We start from the raw sequence: 27,666 nt of genomic DNA, 5'->3' as shown, positions 1-27,666 counted from the left end.
TTAACCACAAGAATGATATAGCAACTCTTCTAGACTTTTGCAAAAATTGTTCAATGGACTTCGAACATCTAATCTTGAGATCAATTTCATATTTCAACAATAATTCATGTAATTAAATTCTGATATCATATAACACTCATACGTTCCCGCATTACTCACAAACGGATATTAAATAAAATATATGTAGGTCTAACTCTTAGCGAACACATTGGTAAACAACTTGTTATTTGTATTAGTAATAATATTGTGTTTTTTAGAGCACCATTAACGACAACTATTAGAGGTGGCGGTGCGACTGGCAGCATTGCAGGAACTTCAGAGTATAGTTTCCCGCCTAGTTATAGGTCACGGAACACACCTCCAGCTACGATATGCACTGAAGGTAGCGTAGATACCACCCCATCGGACAGTTTGCTGCCCAACGAAGACATTCCAGAATCGTCCACTGCCACTCAACAACTGAATGGAAACAGGTGCAACTCAACACTTCTAACCTTATCCGAACAACCCAGTAGGAGTACAACGGAAATATCCCAAAACCCTGAACAGGCTACCAATTCTCAAGCGCGTCAAGTGTGGACCTCAGCGATTGTAGAAATCGAGGCCCCGAACAGCCGAGGAAATCAAAATTTTAACAAAAATGGTCACGAAGCGAATTACGCCGAAAATACGAATGGTGGAAGCTCAAAGGCACAGAAAGAGCAGATTACAATTATCACGATATCCAAAAGTGATGGTTACTCGCAAAGAGACTCGTATAGTGGCAGAGAACATATCGAAATACTGGCTCATCTGTAAGAAATTAAATAATATCATCTGTGAAGGAATATTTCTACACATAGGGGTTGCTTTTGAACTGCAAAATCCCGGAATCAATTTAACAAATTTGTAAAATACGTTTGCATTTCGAAATGGATTTAACAAAATGTAAATATGTTATTACGTAGTACTACTTGGCTACAAGCAATTACCTTTCCATTTTCCTATGAAATGGGACGTTGAAGTATTTTTATTTAAACTATACTTAATATATATTTTGTCAATCTTAATTTTGTGTAATTATAAATGTTGATACATCTAGTAAATCGATAAAAGTTAGTTTTTGTGGTTCGTTATGAAGCATTTATGTATGTGTATATTACGTTTGTCTCATCTGGATGAAGTAAGCCTCATACATTTGCGAAAGTATGTGAGTTTGGAGTTCCCGTTTGTTCCTGTTTGGGTGGACGCAATAGTTTCAAATACTAAATATTTCAATATTAATGATTTATCACTGCAATTTACGGATATTTAACTCATTTTTATTGAAAAACATACCTCCAAGTGAGAACTAGAATTTACGAAATATTCGATGTAACCAACAGGCCTGACAGTTAATGTGTTCGTTATTTCGGAAAACTACTGTAACTAACGACGATTTTTTTCGCGTGCAGTAATAATATAAATAGATAATTGGTATTTGTTTGACACAAGCTAGGCAAAGTATAATACCATTTCAAAAATACATACATGTAAATCGGTTATATATATATATATATATATATTTCACATTAAAAGCGGAAAAAGTCTAGTGTAACGGTCTAATCTACACTTTGTTGCAACCATGTGCTAACATACCCGCTTTCTTTCTTTGTGGATAAATGCTTATTTTCGAGAATTGCGAGCAAAATGATAATTTACTATCTATTTCGAATAGCATCCAAAAAATCCTACTACTCGAGAGTAATTAAAGTAACTATTGAAACTCAAATGATATTTCAATAGGGAAAACTGGTCTAAAATTTGTAAAATAGAGGTTGGTATCATTAAAAAATCATTGATATATCCGAGTACTCTCCTGTTTCAAATTCAACTCTCAAAGACAGCAGGCAGAGGATAGGGGATTTAAATGTTCTTCTAATATAAACTACATAGGCAGATAGCACATCTATTGGCAAAACACTTTATAAATTTCAACTGCTGATTTCAGATAGTTACTAAACTTTATTAAAAATGTGAAGATATCAATAGAAACTCATAACACTTTAATACGACAATCGATGATGGTAGGCAACTATTGAGAACATCAAAACATAAAAAAATTCAAAGCACTCCCTTCAATGGTAAGCGTTTTTTTGGAAAAATGTTAAATGTGTTAAAATTTCATATGTATGGGTTTGTAAATTTAATATGTACTGGATATATGAAATAAAACAGCATTTTTTAATATTATAAATAATATAATACAATATATTTAAATGTGTACGGCCCAGGTTATCGTTTATATCGATCCTGGGTGCATATGTATATTATACGCAGAGCTTATGGCTTTTATTGGGTTTCATGAGTCTTGTAGACAAAAGTGTAACAAAATTTGCATTTTGATTTTTTTCTTCTTTTTTTTAGTATCCTCTACAAATACTCTACGGAGTAGTGACTTGAATGTAGTTTCAAAAATAATATTCCAAATTCGTCATGATATTAAAGATGCAGTATACTACACTGCCTCAGGGCCTCACCATACTACGCGGAACACATTTTTTTATTGTTTAAAAAATAGTTGTTAATTTTGGATTACTCTCTTATCCATGTATAATCCGCCCTATTCTCGTTGTCGTTGTCGTTCTTATCGCTAAAGAAAAGTTATCGAAATTTGTATACATATTTTACATAGTATACTTATAAAAACATAAAAATAAATAAAAACTTCTTATGCAACGAGACTCATCTTTAAAACAGTCCTTAATGGATTTGATGTTATCCTCTACTTCACTTACGTTTATCTGCCCAACAATTTTAGTCTTCCATCTTTATTAATTTTTTTTTTAATTGGAGATATATTGGGAAGATGTTTTTTTTTTTAGAAATTACCAAAGTGTAAGTATATGACATTTAATTTTTCTTTTCCCGATTTTGACATGTATGTTGCCATTGATTTAATCCTTATATTTTTTCAAAAATTTAAATTTTAAAGTTCACAAGCATGACTCAATTATAAAAGGTTTGGTAAGTAGTGACAACTAAGATTTGACACTGCGTTACAAAAGGTTGTATTTGCGAAGGAAAGAAAAAAGGGGAAAAATTATTCGCTTTTTTTGTGAACGTAGTAAAAAATATATTTTAAGAAGTGTGAAATATACTACTATTCTCGATTCAAAATTAATAAGTAGTATGAAAATATGTCCGATTTTCTTCTAATAATGGTTTGAATTTTTATTTTTTGTATATATATTTAATATTAAGTCATAGAGAATAGAATATTTAAAATTGTTCTCCATGAAACAAACATTTAATTTTATTTTCGGAAATTAGTATTAAAACTTTATAATAAATCATCAGCTTTCGCTTCAATTGACGCGCTAGGAAGATTCTAACAATGGATAAATAAGGTTGATTGATTACATAATCTTTCATCGAGAGAGTTACAAAAAGAGCCAGAGTTGAGGATATAGTCCCAATTTCCTTCTGTGAAATAAACAATTGTGAAAACAAAAAAGTACGATTGGAAAATTAGTAGTTAAATAGAAAACATTAAGGTTGACTTGGGCCTATTTAATTATATTAGTTATCTTCTACAAACACTATTTTTAAACACGTAGGGCATATTATGCCCTTTAACTTTCTTATTATTGTATCATCAGTTTTCTACCTTCTATTTGAAATGAACACGCTCTCACATTGGTCTTTGTCAAAGTTGTTTTGCAATCGTACATGTTTTAAATTCATTAAGTCAAATAAAGAGATGAGCATCTCGATATATGCAATTGAATAAGAATAACATTTCATTTTATCAAACAATTTTTCCGTTTGCGCAATGTTAAAATCAAATGTCAATAAGAAAAATTAGAAAGAAAACAGATAAAAATGAAACAATATTGCCTATCAAAAAAGAGTGGGAAAGCTCTTTACTTATCAAGCCTTTTATAATTGAATCATGGTTCTTTTTAAACAACTTATGATAACCGACGAAATTTAGAACTTTAGAGTTTTTCGAATTAACCAGCGGCTACAGTGACAATTGTCCGATTCTATGTATTTACAATACCAAACTTCTCCAAACTGGTGTATAGTTGCCGGTCTGACGTGGTTACTGTAACAGTATTTTCTCGTAGTCTTCCACAAATGTCTGGATATCATTTTATATATATTTATTTAGAGCTAAAAGATTACAGATATGTAAAGGGTGCCAGACGAGTCAGTCCGAAATCAGTTTTAAAACGTAAAGACAAGTCTTTATGAACGCCGATTCCATTTACACTATGGACATTTTTTCATAATTTGTATATCTTTACGGTTGAGTACTTACTTGGTGAGTTTGAATATTTACATAAATATAAATGCCTTTTATATTACAATATTAGTTATCGAACTCGGAAAGTTTCCTTTTATTAAGTAACATCAGCTTTTTAAGATAATTGACTTCAAAAACAGCTATATATGTATGTGTGTATATTCACTGAGGATTAAAATATAGGATCTTCGTCTTCAATAAAACACATGCAATTAAAACAAAATTAGTTTAAAACGATTAAAAATCAATTTGATAAAATGGGATTACAATTCTAGATATTTACTTTCATATTACAATACAATTAATAACATAGCAAGTGACTATTTTTGCATATATGAGATACCTCATATATCTACGAAGCTTGGAGGTATCCACCTTCTATGATATTGTAAGATTTTTATTTTTAACGCCTATGGGTGGAGAGTATTTTACGATTCTTGACTTATCCCACCGCACCGAAGCATTGTTTTAGTACTCGTTTAGTCATATACAGCTATACATTTACATTTTAAATTGGGCTAACTTAGTTTCCCAAAACAACGCCCAAAATAACTTAACTGAATGATTAAATTAGTTCAGAAATCGTGATATTGAGACTGAGAAGTGAGTTTTTGTTTTTTCGAGGATTTTAGCATTTTTAGGTTTTGTGGTATTGTAATATCCGTGATCCCTGATGTACAGTTACTACTTTACGTAACTATAGAGCCTTAGCGCGCATGATTTTTACAGAAGGGACGGCCACCCTTATTGTAAAAGCTCTGGCCTTCCAAATTTTGCTTACAGTACTAAAAAGAAGGAAGTAATATTAGTGTCATTTCTGTATTTGGCATTTGAACTTCATCAAAGTCTTACAGTGCAATTGAAGCATTGACTGTGATAATTGTGGTTTAATGCCTCAACCCATCTATCACCTGCTTCAACTGGGAAACCGCAAGCGAAACATTTGGTTGTGAAAAGTTCATTCCAATCGGCTTCACAGTATGCATTGCCATCTTCCAAGAAGAAAGGCGTGTTGCCAAAGAGCTTACCGCAGTGCCCGCAAGTGAAGCATTCTGGATGGAATTGCTTGCCGATGGCATTCAAGCAGTCACCCTATATCATATAAAACATTATTGTACATAAATTTTCATTAAATATATTGATGAACTTACCTTTATTTTAATGCCACACTTGCAACATGTAGGGGCTAAGTACTTCTCAAAACAGTATTCACAATAGAGATCGCCTTTCTCCTCGACGAATCCGATGTCTTGCAAAGGACGGCGACAGTTGACATTTACACAAATGAAGTGTTCTGGACACCAGATGCGTCCCAAGGCCGTAATGAAAGGTCCCCTGTATTAAAAAATATGAAGAAACGAGTTAAAAATGTCCAACAACAACTTCGCACAAGCAACTTCATATATCATATAAATATGTGTAAATGGCGTAATATAAAACATAAAAGTGGAAATTCACATTTTGTTAATCGTATACATTTGTACGTGTAATAAAGCTTACTCACTTTGTTATTTCTAAATTACACTGACAGCAAATGGGACGCTTGCCATCCCTTAGTAACTGACTTACAACTTCTTCATTTTCCGGTGGCATAATTGTGCTTGGAAGACCTTCACTATTAATTGGTTTTGGGCCAAGTGCCCGGACGCGTATACTAAAAGCGGGCCCTTCTCGAGCGCTCTCACTTACATTGAGATCAGTCGGTTCAATATATGATCGTCGATCCAGCTCATGAGTGGATATTTCGCCTTCTCTTTGGTTTGAACATTGTCTTAGTGGACCGCTAGGCTTTTCGCGGTATACCACATCTTGTGTTTGATTTGCAGCGGGAATGTCGTTTGGCTGACAACCTGTAACAGCATCTTCCTGAGTTGATTTAATGGGGTGACCGGTTTCGATTGCCTGAATATGAAGTGGAGTGCTAACAGCTTGTGAAGGTGAAGTACGACCCTCTATGTTTTTATCACAAATACCAAGCAATTTCCCCATTGGATGGCTAGTTGGCACGGCCGTGGCATGTATACTATTAGGCTCTTTCTTAGAAAATATTTGTTGAGCTGTCTTTTGACAACTAATTCGAGAAGGCTCGAAGTTTGAAGTTTTTTGAGACAGATGAGGAACAGTCAACACCGGTTTCAAATCCACTGGCACTGTTGGATCAATATTTTTGAAGTCTTCTAAATCGAACCGCTTGCGAATTACCATGGGGCTTCTTGATTGATTGGAGCTGCAATTGCTACGCAAACTGGACGTACTACCACCATGTGATGACGTCGGCATTGTGCTGCTATTATTTGCCAATCGGGCTTCCAACATATTTGAAATAATCTTTCCTGCCTCTGCCATAAAATTGTCCATTTTTTCGCCTGCATTTATTAAGCTAATGGAATCAGTCAGCATAGCAGTAGCATTGCCACCGGCCTGTAAGTCAGTGTCTGATTGATGAGCGTCCGAAATATTCCGATTCATTATCGTGTTTACTTTGTGTGGGAGTGTGGCATTAGCATTAGTAGGTTTAGTGCAAAGCTCTGCGAAACGAAGAAAATAGAAACATAACGGTAACGAGCCAGGAGTTAACGAGTTGGGTTATAGCACATATAATTAAAGAACGGTGTCAGCATTCAAAACTTTATAATATATAATATAAATTTGTCTGCCTCCCAAAGTTGGGGAAAACAGTGGAATGAGAAGAAAATATTTCATGCAATAATAAGAAACCAATTGAATTTAATAAAAAAAAACTTCAAAAGGGTATTTCAACTTCAGAACATACATACATACATTGTCATGCTCAACGCAAAATTCGTCGATATTTAAGCAATATTTTTATTGTAGCATATTTGAACAACAACAATTATTGGATGGAAACCAAAAAACACCAAACTTCAATAAATTTGCGGCATTCACCTGATCTGGATATTGCAGCTGCTGCACAAGGGTACACGAACACCGGGAGCAACTGCTTTGTTAAAGATTCCACGTCCGCGCTTTGGAGCAGAGGTAGCACCAAATGCTGCCTTGCCTCCAACACCTGTGGAGCCATCGAGACCAGCATTAGACTTATTTTTATCAATGATATTAGGTGGTGGAAATGATGTAGTTGCGGTTGCAGCAGCAGCGGCAGCGGTAGCGGTACACTGCACTTGCGACGTCGCTGTGTCAATGGCATTGACCGCACTAGCGGCAACGATAGCAGTAGCTTGCGTATTAGTCTTTATATCCGTTAGACCTGTGGAAGCGTTCGTCCGATAGGTTAAGTTATTACTTTGATTATAATTAGCTACGTCAGTTGCAGTAGATTGCCCTAGCAACTGTTGCTGTCTGCAGCAAGTGTGACCCGGACGACAGAATGTGCCCGTTACTGGGCAAATGGCACTGGCGCCGGTAGTCCTGGCACTTGCCGCTCCAGCTTTATTTGTATTAGTAATAGAAGCTTTTGTTAGATTGCCAACATTAGCGGCGTTAGCTTGCGATGATAATGATGATGTATTGCTGCTTGAATATGTGCTTAATGATTGCTGTTGTTGCGAAACCACAGATGATCCATATGTAGTTGACTGTTGCTGCTGCTCATTAAATCCTGGTGGCGGACCAACCATTTTGTTATAAGGGGTCGCAGAAAGAAAATAGTTTGGACGCTGAGGTTCATCGTGAGGAGGTAATACCGGTTTAGTCGGAAATTTCGATGAAGGCTCGGGCGACTTTATTTGAGGAAATGATGTTTCAGTTAGGGTGGCTGCTCGTGCACTAATGGCCTGAGACTGGCTGGTCAGATTGGTAATCTCCTGTTCTAAACCGGATAAGCGACGTGTCTGATTAGCGACATATCCCGTTTTGCCGTACGATTGGCGGCGTTCGTTTTCAGAAATAGCTGGTATCGATTTAGTGGTTTTTGAATCAGTGCGAATCTCTACAGAACGAGCGCTTTGAGTGTGTTCATATTCTTCAGTTACTCGACGTCTCCTCTCAATCTGGGTATCTCCAAGTTGAATTTTTGTTTGACTATCTAATTTAGAATGCTTTTGATTTACTTTGTGGACTTCTTTTTCTGTATTTTGTACCCTGTAATCACCAATTTCACGAACTTCAACCTTCTCGGGTTTATCAATGCAACTTTGATGGCCTGTACTGATTGCCTGTTCGTTGTGTGATAAAATGTGTGATTGGTGGTGTTGCTGTTGCATTTGTTGTTGAGCACCTAAATAACTTTGTCCAGTTGTAATTGAGCCGGCTTGAAGGACACGCGGAGACAATGAAGACAACTCATTATCTTTCGGATTTGATGAACGTATAGCAGCTAATGGGTTTGGTGGTGGACCCGGAGCAGGGGATCGTGCACGATCCGGAAATGGAGAAGCTGATCGCCGGTCATAATTACGAGCATGGGTCGCAGGGCACTCGTCAAAGCAGAGCGCTTCCGGTGTTTGATAGTAGGGAATTACTGGGACTGGTTTTGAGCCAATTGATGGCGTATAAGGACGACTTGGTGTTTGTGACTCGTCTGTTTGTAAGTGTTCGTCTAATGATTGAAAAGCCATTGTTACTTGGGGAGCAATTTTTTCATCAATTATAATAGGTACAATAGGTTTTTTGTTTGGCGTTAATAATTTCGATTTCGACTGTTCTTGAGTGGACGATGTGTTACTACTTGCACTTATGATCGAACCGCGATTTGCAGATGTGATTTTTTCGTGTTGCTGTTGATGTCGTAGAGAAACAGCTGTTGTTGTAAAGTTTTGAGCTACTGGTTTATGTACTGGGTTACTTGATGTACTAGTAACTGGCGCATCTACAAAAGCAAGTGGAACATTTTCACGAAGCTCTGGTGGTTCTGGCGTACGGGCAGGGCTTTGCGTGGGCAATACTGTCCAATTGCGTTGATATTTAGGTATAGAATCAGCCTTATGCAAACCGGATGGAACAGATTTCAAATGAAGGTGACTTAGCGGTGATGGTGGTGGAAAGAGTACTTCAGAATGCTCAAGCTCTTCAGTTGTTTCTTCAATAACTTCTTGCAAGTCGATCTTCGTTTCAGACTTAACGGAACGAGCAACGTTTTGATATGATGACCTTGAGGCATGAGTTGAGTTCAAGTCGTATGTGCTAGCAGAAGTCGTGTTTGACATTGCTTGGACTGCGGAAGAGGATTCAGAGGAAGAATTTCGTTTGGTATAGGAATTTAATGAGGACATTTGACATGTATTATTCTCTGATATTTTCTGTTTACTGATTGGTTCAATATGTTGTTGCTGAAGTTCTTCTTCTTTTTTATGCAAATAATCAATGCGCTTCTTATTACGTTCTTTAGCTTTATAGTATCCTTCGTAATCAGGATCAAATTCTTCTTTTGTGCAGGACGTAATGGATTGGCGTGGAGTTTTGGAAATCAAAGGCTCTTGGGTTGGTTGGAATGCTTGCATTGCCGCAAATGCGGATGATTTACGATGTTGTGAATAATCTCTCTTTTCCGTGGTATAATATTCAATTGACTTACTGTCGAGAGCTTGGATACCTAATTCCTCCTCACGATTAAGAACTTGAAATTCGGATTTCTTCTTCTTTTTCTCCATTTCTTGTTCCTCAAATACATTCGTTGCGTTTTCCGGATTCAATGGTGTATAAGCACGCTCAGGTGCTGTGCACAAGGCATCTGACAAGGTCAAGTGCTCTTTGGGTGTGGGAAGGTCTAGAAAATGAATAGGCACATCCCTCTCAAAATGACTTTCAAAGGGACGTTCTGGTGCTGTAGTAAGTGCACTTAAAAATGGCGATTTGGGGCGATAATCTTCGCGCATATACGGTTTCATATCGATAGGCGGTGGCATATATGGTTCAGTTTCTTCGGGTAGAGGAATCATTTCTGAAGGAGGAGGCTCAAAGCGTACCTCCCACTCTGGTGCTGTTGTTATAGCACTTGCAAACCACGACCCTTTGGCTGGTGTTTCTTCAACAGATAAAATCTTTTTTGCATCTTCTGTTTTTACATTTTCTTGGGGTGTTTCAACTTCCTCCAGAGGTTCGAACGAATTTCCATCGCAAGGTTTTGGACATGGGCACTCTACTAAATGAAAAGGCACATCTGGCGCTGTAGTCAACACCCTAACCATGGGATTGATCCATTCTTTTGGTACCGGATTGGGTATTTTCGACGGTGGTATTTGTCTTACTGGAGCTATCTCAATTTTTATTTCGGAAGTGGGTTGAAAAATACGCTGATCTTCACGGACTTCAGTGTATTGACATTTAACAAAAGTTTTGCTGTTTATTCTGCTTTCCTCAAATGTTTTCATATTATTAACAACGCATTCATTTTCTTGTAAACTTCGCTCTAGTGAACTACTACTAGCTAGCACTTGAGATTTAATGTTTTCTTCATCATCTGCTATTGGAATTTCTTTAGTGTCAGGTTCGTCCATAAACATGACATGTCTATTCCCTTGGAGATTCGTTGGAGGAACAGGACTAGGCGTTACCTCTCTCACCATATCGATTAATTTGTACGTATTTAATGGTGCCACCAAAGACTCTACGCATTCTTGAGCACTTCGACGTCCGCATATATATTCAGATGAACTTATGCAAGAGGAATCTTGCGGATTTTGTTGCATAGTAGCAACTTCCATATCCATATGATAATCTAACTCGGATCCAGATTGCTGCTCATACATTTGCTGCATTTGATATGCTTGCACCTGTGCGGCATACATACGTTGATATTCCTCTGAGGTTGTTGTCGTTGTCGTTGAAGTTGATGTAAAACTTTCCGAACTAGATTCAATTTCAGGCGGTTGTAAGCCAATAGTTATATGTGGTGCCGACTTACTCTGTCGATTCGACCGAAGGTATTGTTTCACCTGCTGTTCTTGTTCACTCTCTTTTATTACAGGTTCATTCAAAGATTGTTTATTAGTCACTTCGTCTTCCTTTTGCAGATGAGAGAATTTCGGTGCTTTGGCAACAACATGTTGGGTTTCGGGAGGAGGAATATAAAGTGGTGCCGCCGTTGGTATAACCGGACTACCTTCCTTTTGTGGAGGCCATAAGAAGTTACTACGATTTTGTCGGTTAACTTCCGCCAACTCATGATCTTCCTCAAAGTATTCTACTCCGGCCGGAGCTGACTTAGAATTACACTCTTCCGCATATTGCGGTTGCAAGCTAGCATCGGAATCTATATGTCAAGGTATGTAAGGAATGGATAGTTGGTCAGGTTTTGCATTTCATTCGAACATTTTTCCATTGCGGATATGTTATGTGCAATCATCGAATTTATTCGATTTCGCCACAATATTTCGGTTTAACATACACGCGTAAGGCATACAACAACAGTGTTCGTATAAACGATTGATAATGCGTTTTATATTCGATTTGCAATGTCGATTAGCGCATTACTTGACGAAGGATGAGGAATGAAGGTGAATAGCGAGTAAGTGTTGCAATCAGCGGTTAGTCAATATATCAACGTGTGAGTGTGAACATAAAATTACATGTACGAGATCAAAAAAGAAATAAAATACATTTATTTGTTAGAATTACTTGGAAGCGTAAGAGGCTTGGCTAAGAGTATAAAGTAACTACGAATGGGCGAGTGAATTAAATATTAAGGCAATGGAGTGTCACCTTGAAACAGGAATCACTTTCTGCCTGCTACTTAGATATGAGCTTGCAATTTAGTATGTAAGAATTTTGGAAATAGATATGTTATCTTAAATTTGAAATTGTAGAATTATCTGTAATACTTTAACCATTTATAAACTAAAAAATATTCCGAAATGTCTTCGTAATATAATAATTAAAAATATGATTTTGTCAATTTGAAATTGATACTTCAATTCCCAATTTTGTTTGTTTTGTTCTTAAATAATGTTCTATCCATTAGTTGCATTGCTAGAACGGCTGTTTAATTAGATCTTTATTAGCTATATTGAGTTTACACGAGTAACTTCTAAGTTTTTATGGCGTCTTTACGTTCATTAATTTAAATTGAGTTACATATTTATCTATTTCTAGTAGGCTATTATTTGAAATAATAAACACCTGTATGCATGTATATCTATTATTTAAATTATATACTTACGAGTTTAATGTATAAAGGCGCAGTAAACAACTATTTAATCATATGTATGCAATTGCAGTAAGGTCAAGTAGGTAGAATTTAGTCTAGACAGACACACTGATATGTTAAGTACCCCTCTTCACTATATATGTACATACACGTTTTCATCAAAATATTTCTAAATTTTATAATTTGTGGGCTATATGCCTCCCATTGTACACAATTAAAAATTGGAAATATTAAAAATTAAATTTTCGAATAGTAAAAAAAAGCCAAAGCTGAAAAAATCTTGAAATGTGTAAAAAATTATGCTAAGTAGTAATTGAGAAAAATTGAATCTGAATCTGAACATTTATTGACATATCTTCGAAACAACGAAAATTTAAATAAACTAAAGTAGATCGGTTTATAGCTGCATTATTGAAACAGTGAGAGATTTTGATAATTTCACAACATTATCTCGAAAAAGTATAATAGAATTATGTATGCTTCACCACTTAACACTGGATACACGGATTGCCGGTAGTTGTCGTCTCAACAGATTTGTAAGTTATGATTCAAGGGAGGGGTTTGAACTTTGATTGGTTTTAATAATGAGCGTAACCTAAAAGGGAAAATTAAAAATACAACAAATTTTAATCAGAGGAATAGTTTGTAAAGCATATATTAGAATTTTTTTATGCGATTTAGTTAGTTAACTGCGCCTTTTCAATTTTTGAAAATCATTTAGAGAATATGCTTATTTTCATCACATGCAATATCAATTTTATCATATCATACATATTAGATTTCAAGTTTTACATTGAATATAATAGATATACAAGTTATACAAATGTACATAAATCGGGTGATCCAAGTAGAGGCACTTTTTCCCATCATTCATTATTGGATAATATTCCACCGAATAGACCACGTCCAGCACTCCTGTGAAGAAAATATAGAAGCCGTAGCTGAGAGTGTACACGAAGACCGTGGAGAGCCAATTCGGCGCGGTCGCAGCAATTTGGCCTTACGTAAGGAACGACTTGGCGCATTATTTTAATACAACGTGTGCAAGAATTGACCTTCCCAAGCGACATCGCTTCGCTCTATGGGCTCTAAGATTCGACGTTTTTGAGCCAAATTCTAAATAAGCAAAATTGCCGCATTAGGACGAAGACCAACATGAAGAGATTCAAGAGCTGCCATTACATCCACAAAAAACAACGGTTTGGTGTGGTTTGTGGGTCGGTGGAATAATCGGTCCATATTTCTTCAACAATGATGCCGGTAAAAACTTAACCGTTAATGGTGGCCGTTATCGGGACATGTTAACCGACTATTTGATGCATGAAATTGAAGGTCGTGATCATTTGGTTTCAACACACAATCAATCAGTGAATTTATTGGGCGAACACTTCGGTGTGCAGATCATTTCATGTTTTGGGATGGTCGATTGGCAACAAATTTTAATCAGAATTTTAAATTTTTAGTTTTTTTTTTCTTTAAACAATTAGAGAACCTCGAAATGGATCACCTTTTATAAATAAAATTGATCATATTGGCTAACAACGATCAAGTTTTTTGGCCGTACAAGCGATAACCAGAGCGAATATTGAGATATAATTGGACAATTGATTTGACGCCGCCCCATTTTATAAGAAACGTCATATCTTACAACCAACTTGACTGATCTGAACTAAATTTGGTTTAAAACAGCTATTAGACTATAATTCCGGTCGGTCTCTGTGAAATCGGTATATACGTTCCCACAGCTCTTATTTGAATCAATATATGAATGTATACCGGTCAAAATGTGCGATTCGGTACTAAAAATTAGTGATAATGCTCCGAACATTCCGCCAATATTTAATGTTTTTCAGCCCTCAATTTTAATTATTCCTGATTTGTCCTCTCTAACACATATACTCAGAAACATGATGCATTTCAAAATTAGTTGAAACTGTTGTTACGTCGAATGATCATATTCAATCATGTTCCTACGCTTAAGACAGATACCAAATTTGTAAGCGTTCTAAACGAATAGTGCATTTACATAACTTTCCAAATGGATCATGAACAGCTGAATGGATGTAAATGTTAAAGATGTTGAGAAAGAAAGTCTATATGTAATTACTTTGATTAATACTAAATGGGCATTTAACAGCTCAAGGATAGGAACGCTGAAGGCGCCGTAGCGAGATGCTTTCGAACTATGTATTGTTACCTCACAATCAGCTTTTACCTTGATTGTAGTAGTTGTTGTATTGAGAATTATTTACTGGCATGGTCGCATATTTATTAGACCCATAGTTGGTTGCTATTGGTTTCTTAAATTGTGTCGAGTAATTATTCGTGTAATTGTTGTAAGTGTTTACTCGACGTCCTAACGGAACATATGTATTTATATATTAAAGCATATATGCATGATGGCGCGTGCCGTTGGTGGTTCCAAAAAGGGGAAAATTGGAATAACAATATTAACTATGAACACATCATATCACCAGCAAGAATTATTTTTGTATATATGTATATTTCTAATTATTTTTATTTTTAAATAAAGCTACGTTTTTCAAATTAGCCGTGAGGTTAATAATGAGTGATTACAATTATCGAAAAGTATGTCTTAAAAAAAAAAAACAGAAAAAATGTTAGTGGGGTTGGAGATTTTAAGTGACGAAACAAAATTTTGCGGGAAATGCTTTTGTTATGGGGGAGCTTTGTTAAACATACTGCGCAGTGGTAAAACAATTGTTTCATATTAAAGAAATTTTGTAGAAGCAATTTATGTACGCGTTCATTTTAGGCATTTATTTAAATGTTTTTAGGTATAAATCTTGGAAATTTTAGAAATTTTGAAAATTTTAATGTCAGCAACACCAAATACATATGTACATACTCTGGGCATACACATTAATTAGCAACTTTATGGAAATAATCAATAATAAAGTATTTCAGGGTAGGAGTTCTAGAAAATAATCCACTTTTTTAACTATTGGTTAGAAAATAATACCTTTTGGTTTTTCAATATGTATATAATTTTTCCGGTTGCACGGAAATTTTAAGTAAATTTTTTTATTTTTCATATCTAACCCTCAACAAGACTCAAATTGAAATTAGATATCTTTTGTATGCATTTTTTAAGTAAAACATTAGCATTTTTGTTTGTCTGATATTAAGCAATGCATAATTCGAGTCGACAAAGGTTGTTAGAAATATTTTTAATTTTGGTGGCTCTATTCAAGTTAGATCCATTCCATATCACTTGAACGATATCCGTCATCGTCGTCGTAATATTGATAAACTATAGTAGCCTTACCTTGTTGGCCGATGTTGGTGCGCGGCAACGTAGCGTATGGATTGGCAGCTGACCTTTGCGGAGGATACGCTACCGGAGACTTCGGTGCAGCGGCTGGAGCAGCTCCAAATGGTCTAGCATAGCCTTGGTTAACCTATAAAAAATAAGATTTTAAGTATTCATATGAGGAGTTGAATTATGTGTAAATTCAACCACCACTATTTGGTTATTGATTACTTAAACATTTGTGTAAGGTGGTTAAGAAACAACAACGAAACGAGCTCTAAACTAAGAACAGAGCAAGTGCTTTCAAAAACTCTGAGTACGTGTTGCACCAAAGGACTTACCTTATAGTTGATATTTGCACCCTTACCAGGTGGCACAACACTGCGAATTACGCTGCCCGTTAAGGTAACGTATTCACCAAATGGCTGGTCGTTCGACCCAGTGCCCTGTGCCGGTGATGGGTTCGCCAGCATGGCTGATGGGAAAACTGTGGCTTTTTCGTGAATACCTTGAGTAGCACCTTCAAATTGTCCACTTTCGCTGTTATTGTTGCTCAAAATCTGGTTGTTGATGGCGATTGTTGAACTAATTGCAGTAGTTGCTTGTGCGGTGGATGCAGGTGCCGGTGAAGCTTGCGGAGGTGGCGCTGCAGTTACTGCTGGTTTTTCAACCTGCTGGTATGGATTAAATTTCAATTGGTTAGCGAACGCCGACGATAAAGCAGCAACAACTGAATGTTGTGAGGGTTGTGTTTTTGTTGCACCAAATGTGGTGGAGTCAGAAATTGGAAGTGATTGTGGTGGCATTTGCCCGGGTATCTGTGTCGATTGTTTGTTATGACTATGTCTTGTATTGGTAATATTGTTTGTGTTATTATTATTGGCGTTGATGTTTGGGGAAATGTCATCATTCAATACACTTGTATTCAATTGAGTGTTATTGTGGTTGTGTTTGTTTAACGTGAGCAACTTATTGGAATACTCTTTCAAGAATTTGCTGTAAACTCCAACTGATGGCGAATTTTTGCCACCGCCACTCTGCTCCGTTGTGCAGTCATGACTTATGCCTCTTAGCGCGTTGCTGGAAACTCCGCCTTCAAACTGATTTTGTGAGTTCATGTCATTTTCATTTTGCTGCCTTAGTTGGCTAGATGGCGGGAGTGGTGGAGGTGGAGGTGGTGTGTTTGCAATATGTGTGGTCGCATTATTATCAGAGCTGATACCACTCATTGATGAAGGAGATGACGAAGCTTGGCGCGAATTCAACGAAGAAGATGAAGCGTATCCATTGAACCTTTCATCTATAGTTCCCTCCACCTTGACTTCAATTTGTGGTAGGTGACCACCTGCCGACAACACAGACGAGCTATTCGAAGCAGTTGACGAGGCTGAGAGGCTATTCGATTCTTGTTTCAATTCGGCAGCATTGTCCATTCGTAACTGCTGCAGTGATGTGGGTGAGGGAGGAGGCGGTAATGGCAAGTCAGCATTCTCCTCTTTTATTTCTTGTATGGCCTCGGGAGATTGGGCAGTCTGTGTTGTGTATTATTATCAAGCGCCGAAGCGTCATTGTTAGTTGATTAGTAAGAACATAGCAGCCAACAGGAACAAAAAAGCCAAAATGCGAACAAAAAATTAAAACATAAATTCGAAATATATAGTTTTTTCTTTAGTTATGGTAGGTGGGGTAGTTATGGCATGTGAATTTTGTCAAAATGTCAATCCTAATTCATTAGACTGATTCTAATTTATGTGACCGATCTTAATCCCGACCTAATATCAAAATATTTTTTTGATCATATTGCTATCTAATTGCTAATAGACAGAATTCGCTAAATTTTCAATACGAGGATGAATAGTGTTTTTTAAATTATTCATAAAATTGAGGATTTTCTAGCGAATGAGTTCAAATTTAATAAGCTGTTTTTTGTTTTTCGGGTCGTTCAATACAGGAAGCAAATTGAATCGAAGAAGTGCAGATTTCTTTCAATATCCCACAACACGTTCTCTTTGACAGGTAGTCTTTTATCGATTAGTACCACAAAAGGGTTTTGAACTAAGTTCAGCTCAATCAAATGGCATTGCTGTTATGAGGTTTGTCTGATGTTTCCTTAGAATTAGTATTGCCCACAGTTTGATTAAATTCCGAAATCTTAAAAAAGACATCATTGTTACGAACTTTGTCTTTGACGTATAAATCGTGTACATTTGCAAATGTCAAAACGTCAGATGGTACGTCACTGAATTTAATAGTTTTTCAGAAATTTCTAAATATGTCATTATATTTATTATTTTTGATCACATCCCTCTTCTTCAAAAGATTTTGCCATACTGTGCCATATGTACACGATACTTAGAATGACATATGTAGATAACTAATTTCTTTTTTTTTTAATATTATTCCGTATGAATTATTAATGAATTATGACAAGGTTAACTCTAGCGAGATTTGGCATGATATGCAGACGCTGCAATAGTCTTTCTCCAGCAAAGCCAATAAATGGCATGAAACAGCACTCCAAAAGTTGCCCACATTGATATTTATTTTTGTGCTTGATAATCGAGGTGTTATGTAATACTAAAATACAGTAAAAATTTTCTGCAGTTGTTGTTGTTTAAACTACCGTACTTGCCAAAGAATCGTTGATTTACTTTTGAAAAGCGAAACACAATAATTGTCGTTTTTTGGAGTTATTGCAATTGTTAACGTTTGTATGAAAAAATGTTATTGCTTTTATCGATTGTTTCTCGACAGTAGGAGCGCGAACCACCATTCGAACGTGTTGCATAGAAGCGAACTAAAAGTGTGCCAATTAAACCGAAATAGTTGCAACTGACAGTATACGATTTATTTGTCAATACTCGTAAGTGACACGAAAGCACTTTGCACAAAGGCGGCAGAATAAGTAAATTGCATGAAGGGCGATGATACTTAAAACTGTATTTGCCTTGCTGACATAAAAACTTTCTTCGCTGACTGTTTACTCTTCTTAGACGAAAACGTTATTTTTAAACTGCAGGAAATCGCATGAGACATCTCCGATGCTCATATGAGAGCACGGTTACACACATGCATTCACAGCCAAGAAGGTCAAAGTTGATAATTATATATGTACATTTTTAATTCCAAGCACAAAATATGTAGTGATTGACTATAATGAAGCGAATTCTCTCAATTGTATATCATTCAATAATGGAACGCTCTTAGAAGAGCATTCTAAAGTTTCCGAATAAAATTCGGATGAGTAAGTTCACAAGGTGTTGTGCTTTACTATGATTTCTAGAAAGACCGTTAACTATTATTTGATTAAAATCGAAAATGAAAATCCATCCAGAAAATCAATATGAGAATTGACAAATAATAAACTCAGTCGGCATTGGGTTTAAGATGATACTCGCTACGAGCATTAATTAGTTTAAGTTTAAAGTTTCCCGATCTTTAAAAATTATAAGACGAAATCTTTCAAATTGTAGGTAGACTATTAGAAATTTAATGTTTAATATCGAGCGCCTGGGTTCAGATCTTTAACTATCGCCACATATTTTATGAATTTTCAGAGCCCTACTTACAGCTCCTCCCTTATTTGTTTTTAAAGGCGCCTAAGTGTACGTGATCTTTTCACGTTGCTCACTAGGTGATAAATTAGAGACAGAAACACTTAACATTCGGTGTTTAGTGCGGAAAAGCGGAATGATATGGTTGTGTTTCCCTGCTGTGGGATTCTTCGATCTCTGTATTTTTAGAAATAAACTTTTTTTAAATTTAGCACTTCAATATAAGCAGGTGCCGAATTGAAACGAAGTCACTGAGCCATAAAAACTATTTACACTCAATTTAATTAATGTCTTACCACTTGGACATGAGCGCGTACATAAATATGCACTACTCATGGGTGCATTTATTAGCTGATTATGTAATTCAATTGATTCTTACGCGATTTATATATCTACTCTTATGTACCCTAAAGCAGTTTAATGGATATGATTTACATTTGTTAAAGGCTAAACTTGGTCATGCAAAACTCAAACGACTTTATAAACAAGCCAAAAATTTCAAATAAAACTTATATTTTAATTAAATGACAAACATTTATCAAACACATACTTACATACATACGTATAGTATAGTATGCGCAATTTCCAAAAAAAAAACATTAAAAGATGAAAATTTTTAAAATGAAAGCCATTTAAAGTACAAATACTGGATGACTTCGTGATCTTGTCATCTGGTAACGCATCGCGCCCACATATAAGGCTACACACCAAAACGATGGCATTTAAAGCCGGAAGCTTCCAAGATTCGATCCGATCGTTAGTTAAGCTTTTTGACAGTTGGCGATTTTTATAAATTCATATGCATGTAACTAAGCATATTCAAAATTAAAGCAGTAAAGCATTTAATGGCATAATTCAATGGTGCACAGCCTTAGTAAGGCCAAGTTGCACATTTCTCATTCCCAACGCGTGTTTTGGTGTGTTTGTATATATGTATGTACTCGTATGTGTTTGCGGGTGTTTGCAATTACGACAAAAATTACAGCAAGTAGTAGGTTGTATTAATATATTTACTTTTTATATACTTACCGGAGCAGAAGGTGGAGCAGCGGCGCTTCCTCCGTTGGCTACGGGGATATCGCTGAAACCGTGAACATTCAATGCTGACGAAATGGTGTTGGCACTTAACTTCGTATTTCTAAAATAATATTGATTCAAAGAAAAAGTATTTTGTTGATTAACATTTTTAATAATTCATACATTTTTTAGAATAAAGAATTCTGTTGACAAATTGCGAGCAATTGGATGATCGTTCAGTGATTTCTAATGAAATAAAAAAAAAAAGTTTTCGACTTGCGGTTAGAGCATTTGGCGACCTATCTTATCATCGAAGTGAAGTTAAATCGTCAATGACTCTTCCAGGCCGTTACTAATAAAGAGCTAAAGATGTGTACATACACATATATCTATCGAAGCGCGAAGACCAACTTTTAGCAATTTCTTAACTTGAAATTTTTGTTATGCAGTTTTTACAGTTAAAACCTGTTAAAACTGTGCGTTTACTTATCTGTTTAGCAATTTTGTAACTGCTTTTCTTAATTGGTTTTCTCTACAGAAAAAACTATATATTAAACACCAGATATATACACGTACAACGATTAAAAATAAGAGTTTTCATGTAAGAAATGGGAAAAATTAAGTGCGGAAAATGTAAGAATTATAAATTTATAAAGTCTAAATTATATGCAAACTCATTGACTGTGATTTTATAATATATATAAATCAAAAATCATACCTCGCACTAACATGGGTTCAAAGGTATAGAGTACAAAGCACTTATTAAATGTTATTATACTCTCGCAACAAAAGTTGCTAAAGAGAGTACTATAGTTTGGTTCACCGGATGTCTGTCCGTCTGTGCAAGTTGTAACTTGGCACAAATATTCCTTGGCACCATAAGAAGATCAAGTTCTAAAATGGGCAGAATCGGACCATTGCCACGCCCACAAAATGGCGAAAACCAAAAACACATAAAGTGTCATAATTAAGCCATTAATGAAAATATAAAAGTAAAATTTGGAATAAAGGATCGCACTAGGAGGGGGCATATTTGGATGTAATTTTTTTGGGGAAGTGGGCGTGGCCCACCCTACAAATCTGTTATTTGTATTTAACTCGCAAACTAATAAAACTATATAAACCAAACTTTCTGCAGTCGGTTCTCTTACATACCCCACCACACACCATGAAAATAATTGAAATCGGATAATAACCACGCCCACCTCCCATACAAAGGTTAGGTTGAAAATTACTAAAAGTGGGATAACTAACTAACGAAAAACGTCAGAAACACTAAATTTTGCAGAAGAAATAGCAGAAGGGAGCTGTACTCAGATTTTTTTACAAAATGGAAAATGGGCGTGGTATCGCCCACTTATGGGTCAAAAACCATATCTCAAGAACTACTCGACCGATTCGAATGAAATTCGGTATATAATATTTTCATGACACCCTAATAACACGGACAAAAAATGGGCGAAATCGGTTCACAACCACTATTACTTTCCTTATAACTCAATTTTGAAATCCATCTTATTTCTTCACTTTATAATGTAAACATAAGGAACCAATGAAGATAACGGAATAAAACTTTACACAATTAGTGCATTTCATCTCTGGCTTCACTTGTGAAAAAATTGTCGAAAACGGACCATAACTTTTCAAGGCCCCAGATATCGAACATGTTGAACTCAGCGCCTAAGGATAAATTTTAACCGAAAATATGGGTAAATCTCTCAGATATCTCAATTTAATTCAGAGGAAATTGTTTTCTCCTAATAGTATGTCTCTGTTCCAAAAATTATTAAAATCGGGTCATAACATTTCCATGTACATACCTCATTGTAGGTTTTTCAAAAGTATCTTCTCCTAGCTCCCATATACCTAATTATAGGGTTTTCAAAAATACGGTGAGCTTTATTCCGCATATATGTATTGGTTAAATTTCTTAAATAAATTGCGAGAGTATAAAATGTTCGGTTGCACCCGAACTTAGCCTTTCCTTACATGTTGTAGATAATTTTAAACAAGTCATTATTAATCACATAAGTTAATACACACATATTTACTCTGAATTAATAGGTCTAACCAGACTGGTAACGTTATAAATTATTTATAATCTTTTGTGAATAAGATAATAATAAAAAGTCAAAAAGTCAAAGAATCATTCTGCTGGCAATGTGCTACTAAAGTTGCTGAATGTTAATTGAATTATAATCGAACGCGATCTCCTAAAACTATAGTTTTAAGCTTGAATGTAATTACTTACGGCTTGATTGGCACAGGCACATATCCATCGGTGCCAGCTGGTGGGTTTTGAAGGGCTGCGAGCTTAGCATGGATATCGCAATAGAGCTTGTTATTGTAGTTGTAATACCCTTGATTCTTCAACGAAGTTCCACAGGTAGCACACTTGAAGCACTCAACGTGCAAATTCTTATCCTTGATGCGCACAAACACACCGCTGAGAAAAAGGAACACATATTTCATAATTGTATTATTTATTGTAACTTATACTAAAATAAATAATTAAAATCTCAATTGAAAATAACAAAATAAAAATAATTGGACGAATATAAAAATAACTATGAACATTAATTTACTTAAATTATATAGAGGTATGTATTTAATTACTAAGTGTCCATATGTGTCTGTAGTTCTTATGAATAACAAGTTAGAATTTAGCCTGAATGGTATTGCATTAGAAGTAATAAATTTATTGACTGATTTTACTCAAATCATTGATTTCGGAAATTTTTTTTATAATTTTACCGTCTAATATTCGCATTTCTTTGGTTAATCATCATACGCAAATTTAAATTAAAGCAAAATACTACTGAGTCTAGTGAATTTGTTCCCTCAAATCCTTTAGTCCTTAATCAATGAAAGTTTTTGACAAAACTACTCGAATGCTACTCGTTATATTACGATGTATTAATCGACATGAGAGAATTGTGATAATATATGCGCTTCTATTAAATACATTATAAATATTAATACTGCGATTTTTTTTAAATTTAAAGGAATATATGCGAACATTTGTCAACACAGATATATCTCTACGTATGTAACCCATGTATGTTTCGCGAATATACACTCGAAGTACTTCGAGGCGCTTACACAATGCCAACGCCACACAATGCACATGCCGGATGACCGCAGGCGGACAGTGGTCGCGGGCCATTGTCATGCTGCAGCGCAGCAGTGGCTGCTTCCATTTCCGCTTTATATTCCGGCCCTTGCAATGCCGGACACACAGGCATAATGATGACACGTGGGTCGGCGGGTTCAGAAATTGATGGCTTTGCTGACGATGTGAGGCTGGGCCGCTGTGGCGCATTCGAGGCTAAATCATTTTCTTGCAATTTTGTGGCAACGGCTTCATTCTGTGGTTGCTCCTGCTGTGCGGGCTGTTGATGGTTGTAAGATAGCGGTGTCCGACGTTCATTACCTCCGATGGCGTGACTTTGAGTCCAATAGAAATTTGCCGGAGCTGGTGGCTCTGTTTGAATTCATTCGAATTGCGTTAATTAAAAACAACTTATTATTTATATTGTAAAAATAAGAGGATATTGTGTACGTTGAGTAGTGAAGAACACTCCTCGACTTTTTCCTTTTCTGCTCTCTTCTATCTATCTATTACCTATTGAGTAGATCTAGCTCACAAGTTATCCTGATAAATACCAATATTAGTTGAAGTAAGACATTCTTAAGAAAAAATTGTCAAGTACAAAATGATTTTAAGTAAATAAATAAATATTAAAATATTTTATAAATAGAAGCACACGTTTTCAAGCATATTATAGTAAACAACTTATTGTTAAAGATAATGTGTATAAATGTATATATATATAAATATATGTATATATTTTTTTTTTATTTATATATATATATATATATATATATTTAAATATATTTAAATAATAGATTTTTGCTGTTACATTAGTTACAATAATATTTATGGGTATTTAATACAGTTATTTGATTAAAAACAATAATTTTAAGTCAATAACGTGCAACGCTATGAAACGTTTCAAATATTTTACTCAAGCAGACATAAAGGGTGTTTTTAGACATGTGTTTTTCAAGAAGAAATAAAACGTATATAATTTAATGTTATGTCCAAGAATATAGCTTTATTTTTAGAGATAATTGTTTCCCATTATGTTTTAAAAATGATTTCGGGTTGCCTCGAATAAATTCAAGTCGCTGGGTCCCATTTTTCACCACTTTTAGCAATTGGTATTGCTAAATTGGATAAAGCTATTGATTCATTGAAAATCACAACTCTAAAATAACACCCGTTACATGCACAGTTGCTCTCTGTGAAGTGTATTAAAAATAGTAGGAATGAACTTACGTTATGAGGCGTTCACATTCGTGACAAATATTCTGGCCGGTTGGTAATCCACCAGTGCTTGGAGGTTTTGGCGAATTTACCGGTGCGTTTACGTGCCTGGTGGCAGAAGGAGCCTGATAGTGTTGTTGTGGTTGTTGTTGTTGATGTTGATAATGTTGATGAGACTGTGGCTGATGCTGGTGTTGTTGTGGATGTTGGTGTTGTTGCTGGTGGTCTTGTTGAAAGACTGTGTTTTTGTATTGTTTTATTACGATACATAATAGTTATTGAAGATGAGGTGTTGATTTGGCAGTATAAATCAGGATAGTTTATGTAAAAACATGGAACGGAAAATATAAAATATAACACAAATGCAAAGAATAATACAAATAGTTGCAGTTAATTACTTCCAGACGATCAGCAAACACAAAACAACTTAGGTATCTGCATTAATTTTAAGCAGAAAATCATATGTCAAATAAATATACTATCTTCCTATCTAAACATAAAGTGGACTTTGTGACCACTTCTTCTTCTAACTTATTTGTAGGTCCTAATATGCCCCCCGATAATAATTTTTTTAACTCTGCTAATAGGAATAGGAAAAGGAAAAAAAAACCTCTTTGTAAGATATAAACGGTGATAATTTCAAAGGTGACTAGGTACACCGCATGCGAACTATGTATCTGGCGAGAATGAGTGAATCAGCAGTTTAATTACAGAAATTGCATTAGAAAGTATGAACAATATTTGAAAATTCCAATAAATATATTGTTTAGAAATCAAATTCGAAATTTATTTTTTTAATAGACTCGTGTCTTTATGAGATAATGCCCAAAAATGTTTTGTAGTAGGGTTTCAAGGTCGAACGAATGCATTTTTAAAAATGCATTATCACTTGGTATACTTATGTATGCTAATCTTCAATATTTTGTTCATATTACACAATTTTCAATTGCGGAATTTGCAGAAAGATTCTCCTATTTTCTTCGAAATTGATCCTATACACCTTTGGACCTACGCTGTTTGTGATAATTTAATCCTGTAAGCTATCTGCCACAAGTGGATTTTCACCGTTGTTCAAAATGTATAGAATGTGTGCTAAAGCAAAATAATGTGCGAGCGCGTCGTTACCTGGAGTCGAAGCGCCAGTTTCTTCTTCGCGCAAGAATTTCAGTACTTCCGACTTATCAGCTTGGTATTCCTTTTCATTCTTTTTAAAGTTGACACTGGAAAAATAGGCAGAACGCAATTCTTATTATATTTTTATATCATTTATGATATGAAATTTATAAAATCATGTATACATATATAAATTCGTCGTGAGTACTCAGCTCAACCTACGCAGCTCCCAGCTTTTAAGACCGCTTTACTGTGGCATGCTTTGTACATTGTATGACCATAAGCACTTTTTAGAGTTCTTTGTTGCTACACTGAACGGAAGAAATAGCGTAGAATTGTGGTCAATTCTTTGCAAGAGATGAGCTTTGAAATAAAAATCTGAACTGTTAGGGTTCCGTTGTTACTTATACGAGGGCTGCTATATATATTTCTGGCCTAGGCAACACTAAGTGTTTCCAGGTGCAATCTGACATTTCCATTGGAAAGTTTGACATTTTTTAGCATAACATCACTCAGAACGTTTTGTCATTTAATCATGAATTGTTTTATTTACAGGGAATTAAAAAATTCATCTCGGCCAAAAAATGAAATTAACTCGTGAACATTTTCGTGCGATCATTTTTCACAACTTTCGACGTGGATTATCGCGACAAGAGTGCATCGATGAACTAAAATCTTTGTATGGCTATGAAGCACCATCCTATAGCACTGTGAAAAACTGGTACAACGAATTCAATCGTGGCCGACGCTCGCTCAAAGACGAATTCCGTGAAGGTCGTCCAAAAACAGCCGTTGTGCCAAAAAACATCGATGCCGTACGTGAACTGATAATGCAAGTCCGTCATGTAACATACCTTCAGATAGAGGCATGCCTATGCATTTCTCCCACCAGCATACATTCGATATTGCATGAATACCTGGCCGTAAAAAAGGTTTGTTCTCGTTGGATCCTTGACGTTGGTTCTCGTTGGATGACTTGATCGTTGGACAATTTGACAATCGCTCAAAAAAAGGCTCAAAAAAAGTGGTTCGAAAATTGGTTTGAGCGCATGCAAAAGTGTATAAATCTTGATGGAGAATGTTTTGTAAAACAATAAAACCATTTTCGTTGATAAATATTCCTATTTTCATTATTAGGCCAGAAATATATGTATATAGCAGCCCTTGTACAAAATATTAAGATAACACAAATGTTAGGATATTCGCAAAAATAAAAATAACATGCGTTCGGAAATCTATTAGAAAAACTTACAGTAAGCTACTCGATGTGCCTTGAGCTATAAAAATACATTTTTAGAGAAAATTAACAATTTATTTGACAACAATATAAGAGTGTCTATAATTTTGATTTGTTTCAATTGTATGTTCTTTTAAAGATGAAAACGAGTTGAAACGTCCAATGAATCGTTTCGTTTACATGCGGTAATCTTAATTTTTTTTTTTAATAAATTGGATTTGCAGATGTTAAGCTTGCATTTTTTGCTGGGTTTGTTAAATATTTTTGTATCTATATCGCTCAGGTTTACCGCTTTTAATTTACTTTTTGGATATACAGTACAGTTGTTGTTTGTTTTGCAAAGCTGTCCACAATGCGCTCACATATGACTTTTGCTATCCCCATGAAATCAGTTAAATGTGCAATTTACAGAGAGAACTCGTATATATGTTTGTATGTATACTACTCACCCTAGGACACCGCCTGCTAGGACCTCAGCTTGAGCCGAAAGAGTTTCCGCAATAGATTCATCGCTGTAAATTCCAACTGGCGTGTTGTATTGTTTATTGACGATACTCTTGACGTTGCCATCTCCGCCATTGGCCTAAATTTGAATAGAACGAAGAAATGTAGTACAACTCCACAGAGGATTTCATGGCGAAAGTGGTAATGAAACACGATATGATAATTGCGGGATGGTAATAAAAAAATGATTCTACAGAAAACAATTTTTTTTTGTGGTGCAAAAGCTAGAAAAAGTTTCACTTAGTTTGCAAGTATTTGATTTTAGTGAAAGGACTCTCCAGAGGTGGTAGGGACATATTGAA

The 27,666-nt window shown here is 35.4% G+C and overlaps 2 protein-coding genes across 14 annotated transcripts in view; one reads left to right on the top strand and one right to left on the bottom strand.

The window, feature by feature from the left end:
- Window positions 1-2,758, top strand: part of LOC105219129 (uncharacterized) — a 64,719-nt gene extending 61,961 nt beyond the window's left edge. For 2 of the 3 annotated variants that reach the window (XM_054234504.1, XM_054234505.1), the window contains one exon: window positions 237-2,758. In XM_054234504.1, coding sequence (XP_054090479.1) covers window positions 237-798 — 562 coding nt within the window. In that variant the 3' untranslated portion in view covers window positions 799-2,758. The remainder of the gene's footprint in view (window positions 1-236) is intronic. The other variant, XM_029044796.2, reaches the window with a different exon arrangement.
- A 1,563-nt stretch (window positions 2,759-4,321) lies between these two features.
- The window catches only part of LOC105219128 (PDZ and LIM domain protein Zasp), a 48,339-nt gene continuing 24,994 nt past the window's right edge, over window positions 4,322-27,666 (bottom strand). For 3 of the 11 annotated variants that reach the window (XM_011195069.3, XM_011195068.3, XM_011195067.3), the window contains exons 6-16: window positions 27,310-27,443; window positions 25,636-25,730; window positions 23,283-23,664; window positions 22,432-22,626; window positions 20,193-20,301; window positions 15,951-17,141; window positions 15,625-15,757; window positions 7,178-11,441; window positions 5,422-5,605; window positions 5,123-5,362; window positions 4,322-5,055 (exon numbers count right to left, since the gene is read on the bottom strand). In XM_011195069.3, coding sequence (XP_011193371.2) covers window positions 4,978-5,055; window positions 5,123-5,362; window positions 5,422-5,605; window positions 7,178-11,441; window positions 15,625-15,757; window positions 15,951-17,141; window positions 20,193-20,301; window positions 22,432-22,626; window positions 23,283-23,664; window positions 25,636-25,730; window positions 27,310-27,443 — 7,005 coding nt within the window. In that variant the 3' untranslated portion in view covers window positions 4,322-4,977. Of the gene's footprint in view, window positions 5,056-5,122; window positions 5,363-5,421; window positions 5,606-5,774; window positions 6,799-7,177; window positions 11,442-12,663; window positions 12,931-14,550; window positions 14,692-15,624; window positions 15,758-15,950; window positions 17,142-20,192; window positions 20,302-22,431; window positions 22,627-23,282; window positions 23,665-24,522; window positions 24,749-25,635; window positions 25,731-27,309; window positions 27,444-27,666 lie in introns of those variants that run through there. The other 8 variants (XM_029044791.2, XM_029044793.2, XM_029044790.2 and 5 more) reach the window with 8 other exon arrangements.

Source organism: Zeugodacus cucurbitae, chromosome 6, assembly GCF_028554725.1.
Source record: "Zeugodacus cucurbitae isolate PBARC_wt_2022May chromosome 6, idZeuCucr1.2, whole genome shotgun sequence".
Classification (NCBI taxonomy): domain Eukaryota; kingdom Metazoa; phylum Arthropoda; class Insecta; order Diptera; family Tephritidae; genus Zeugodacus; species Zeugodacus cucurbitae.
Note: the sequence above shows the minus strand (reverse complement) of the source record. Positions and strands in the feature narration are given on the sequence as shown.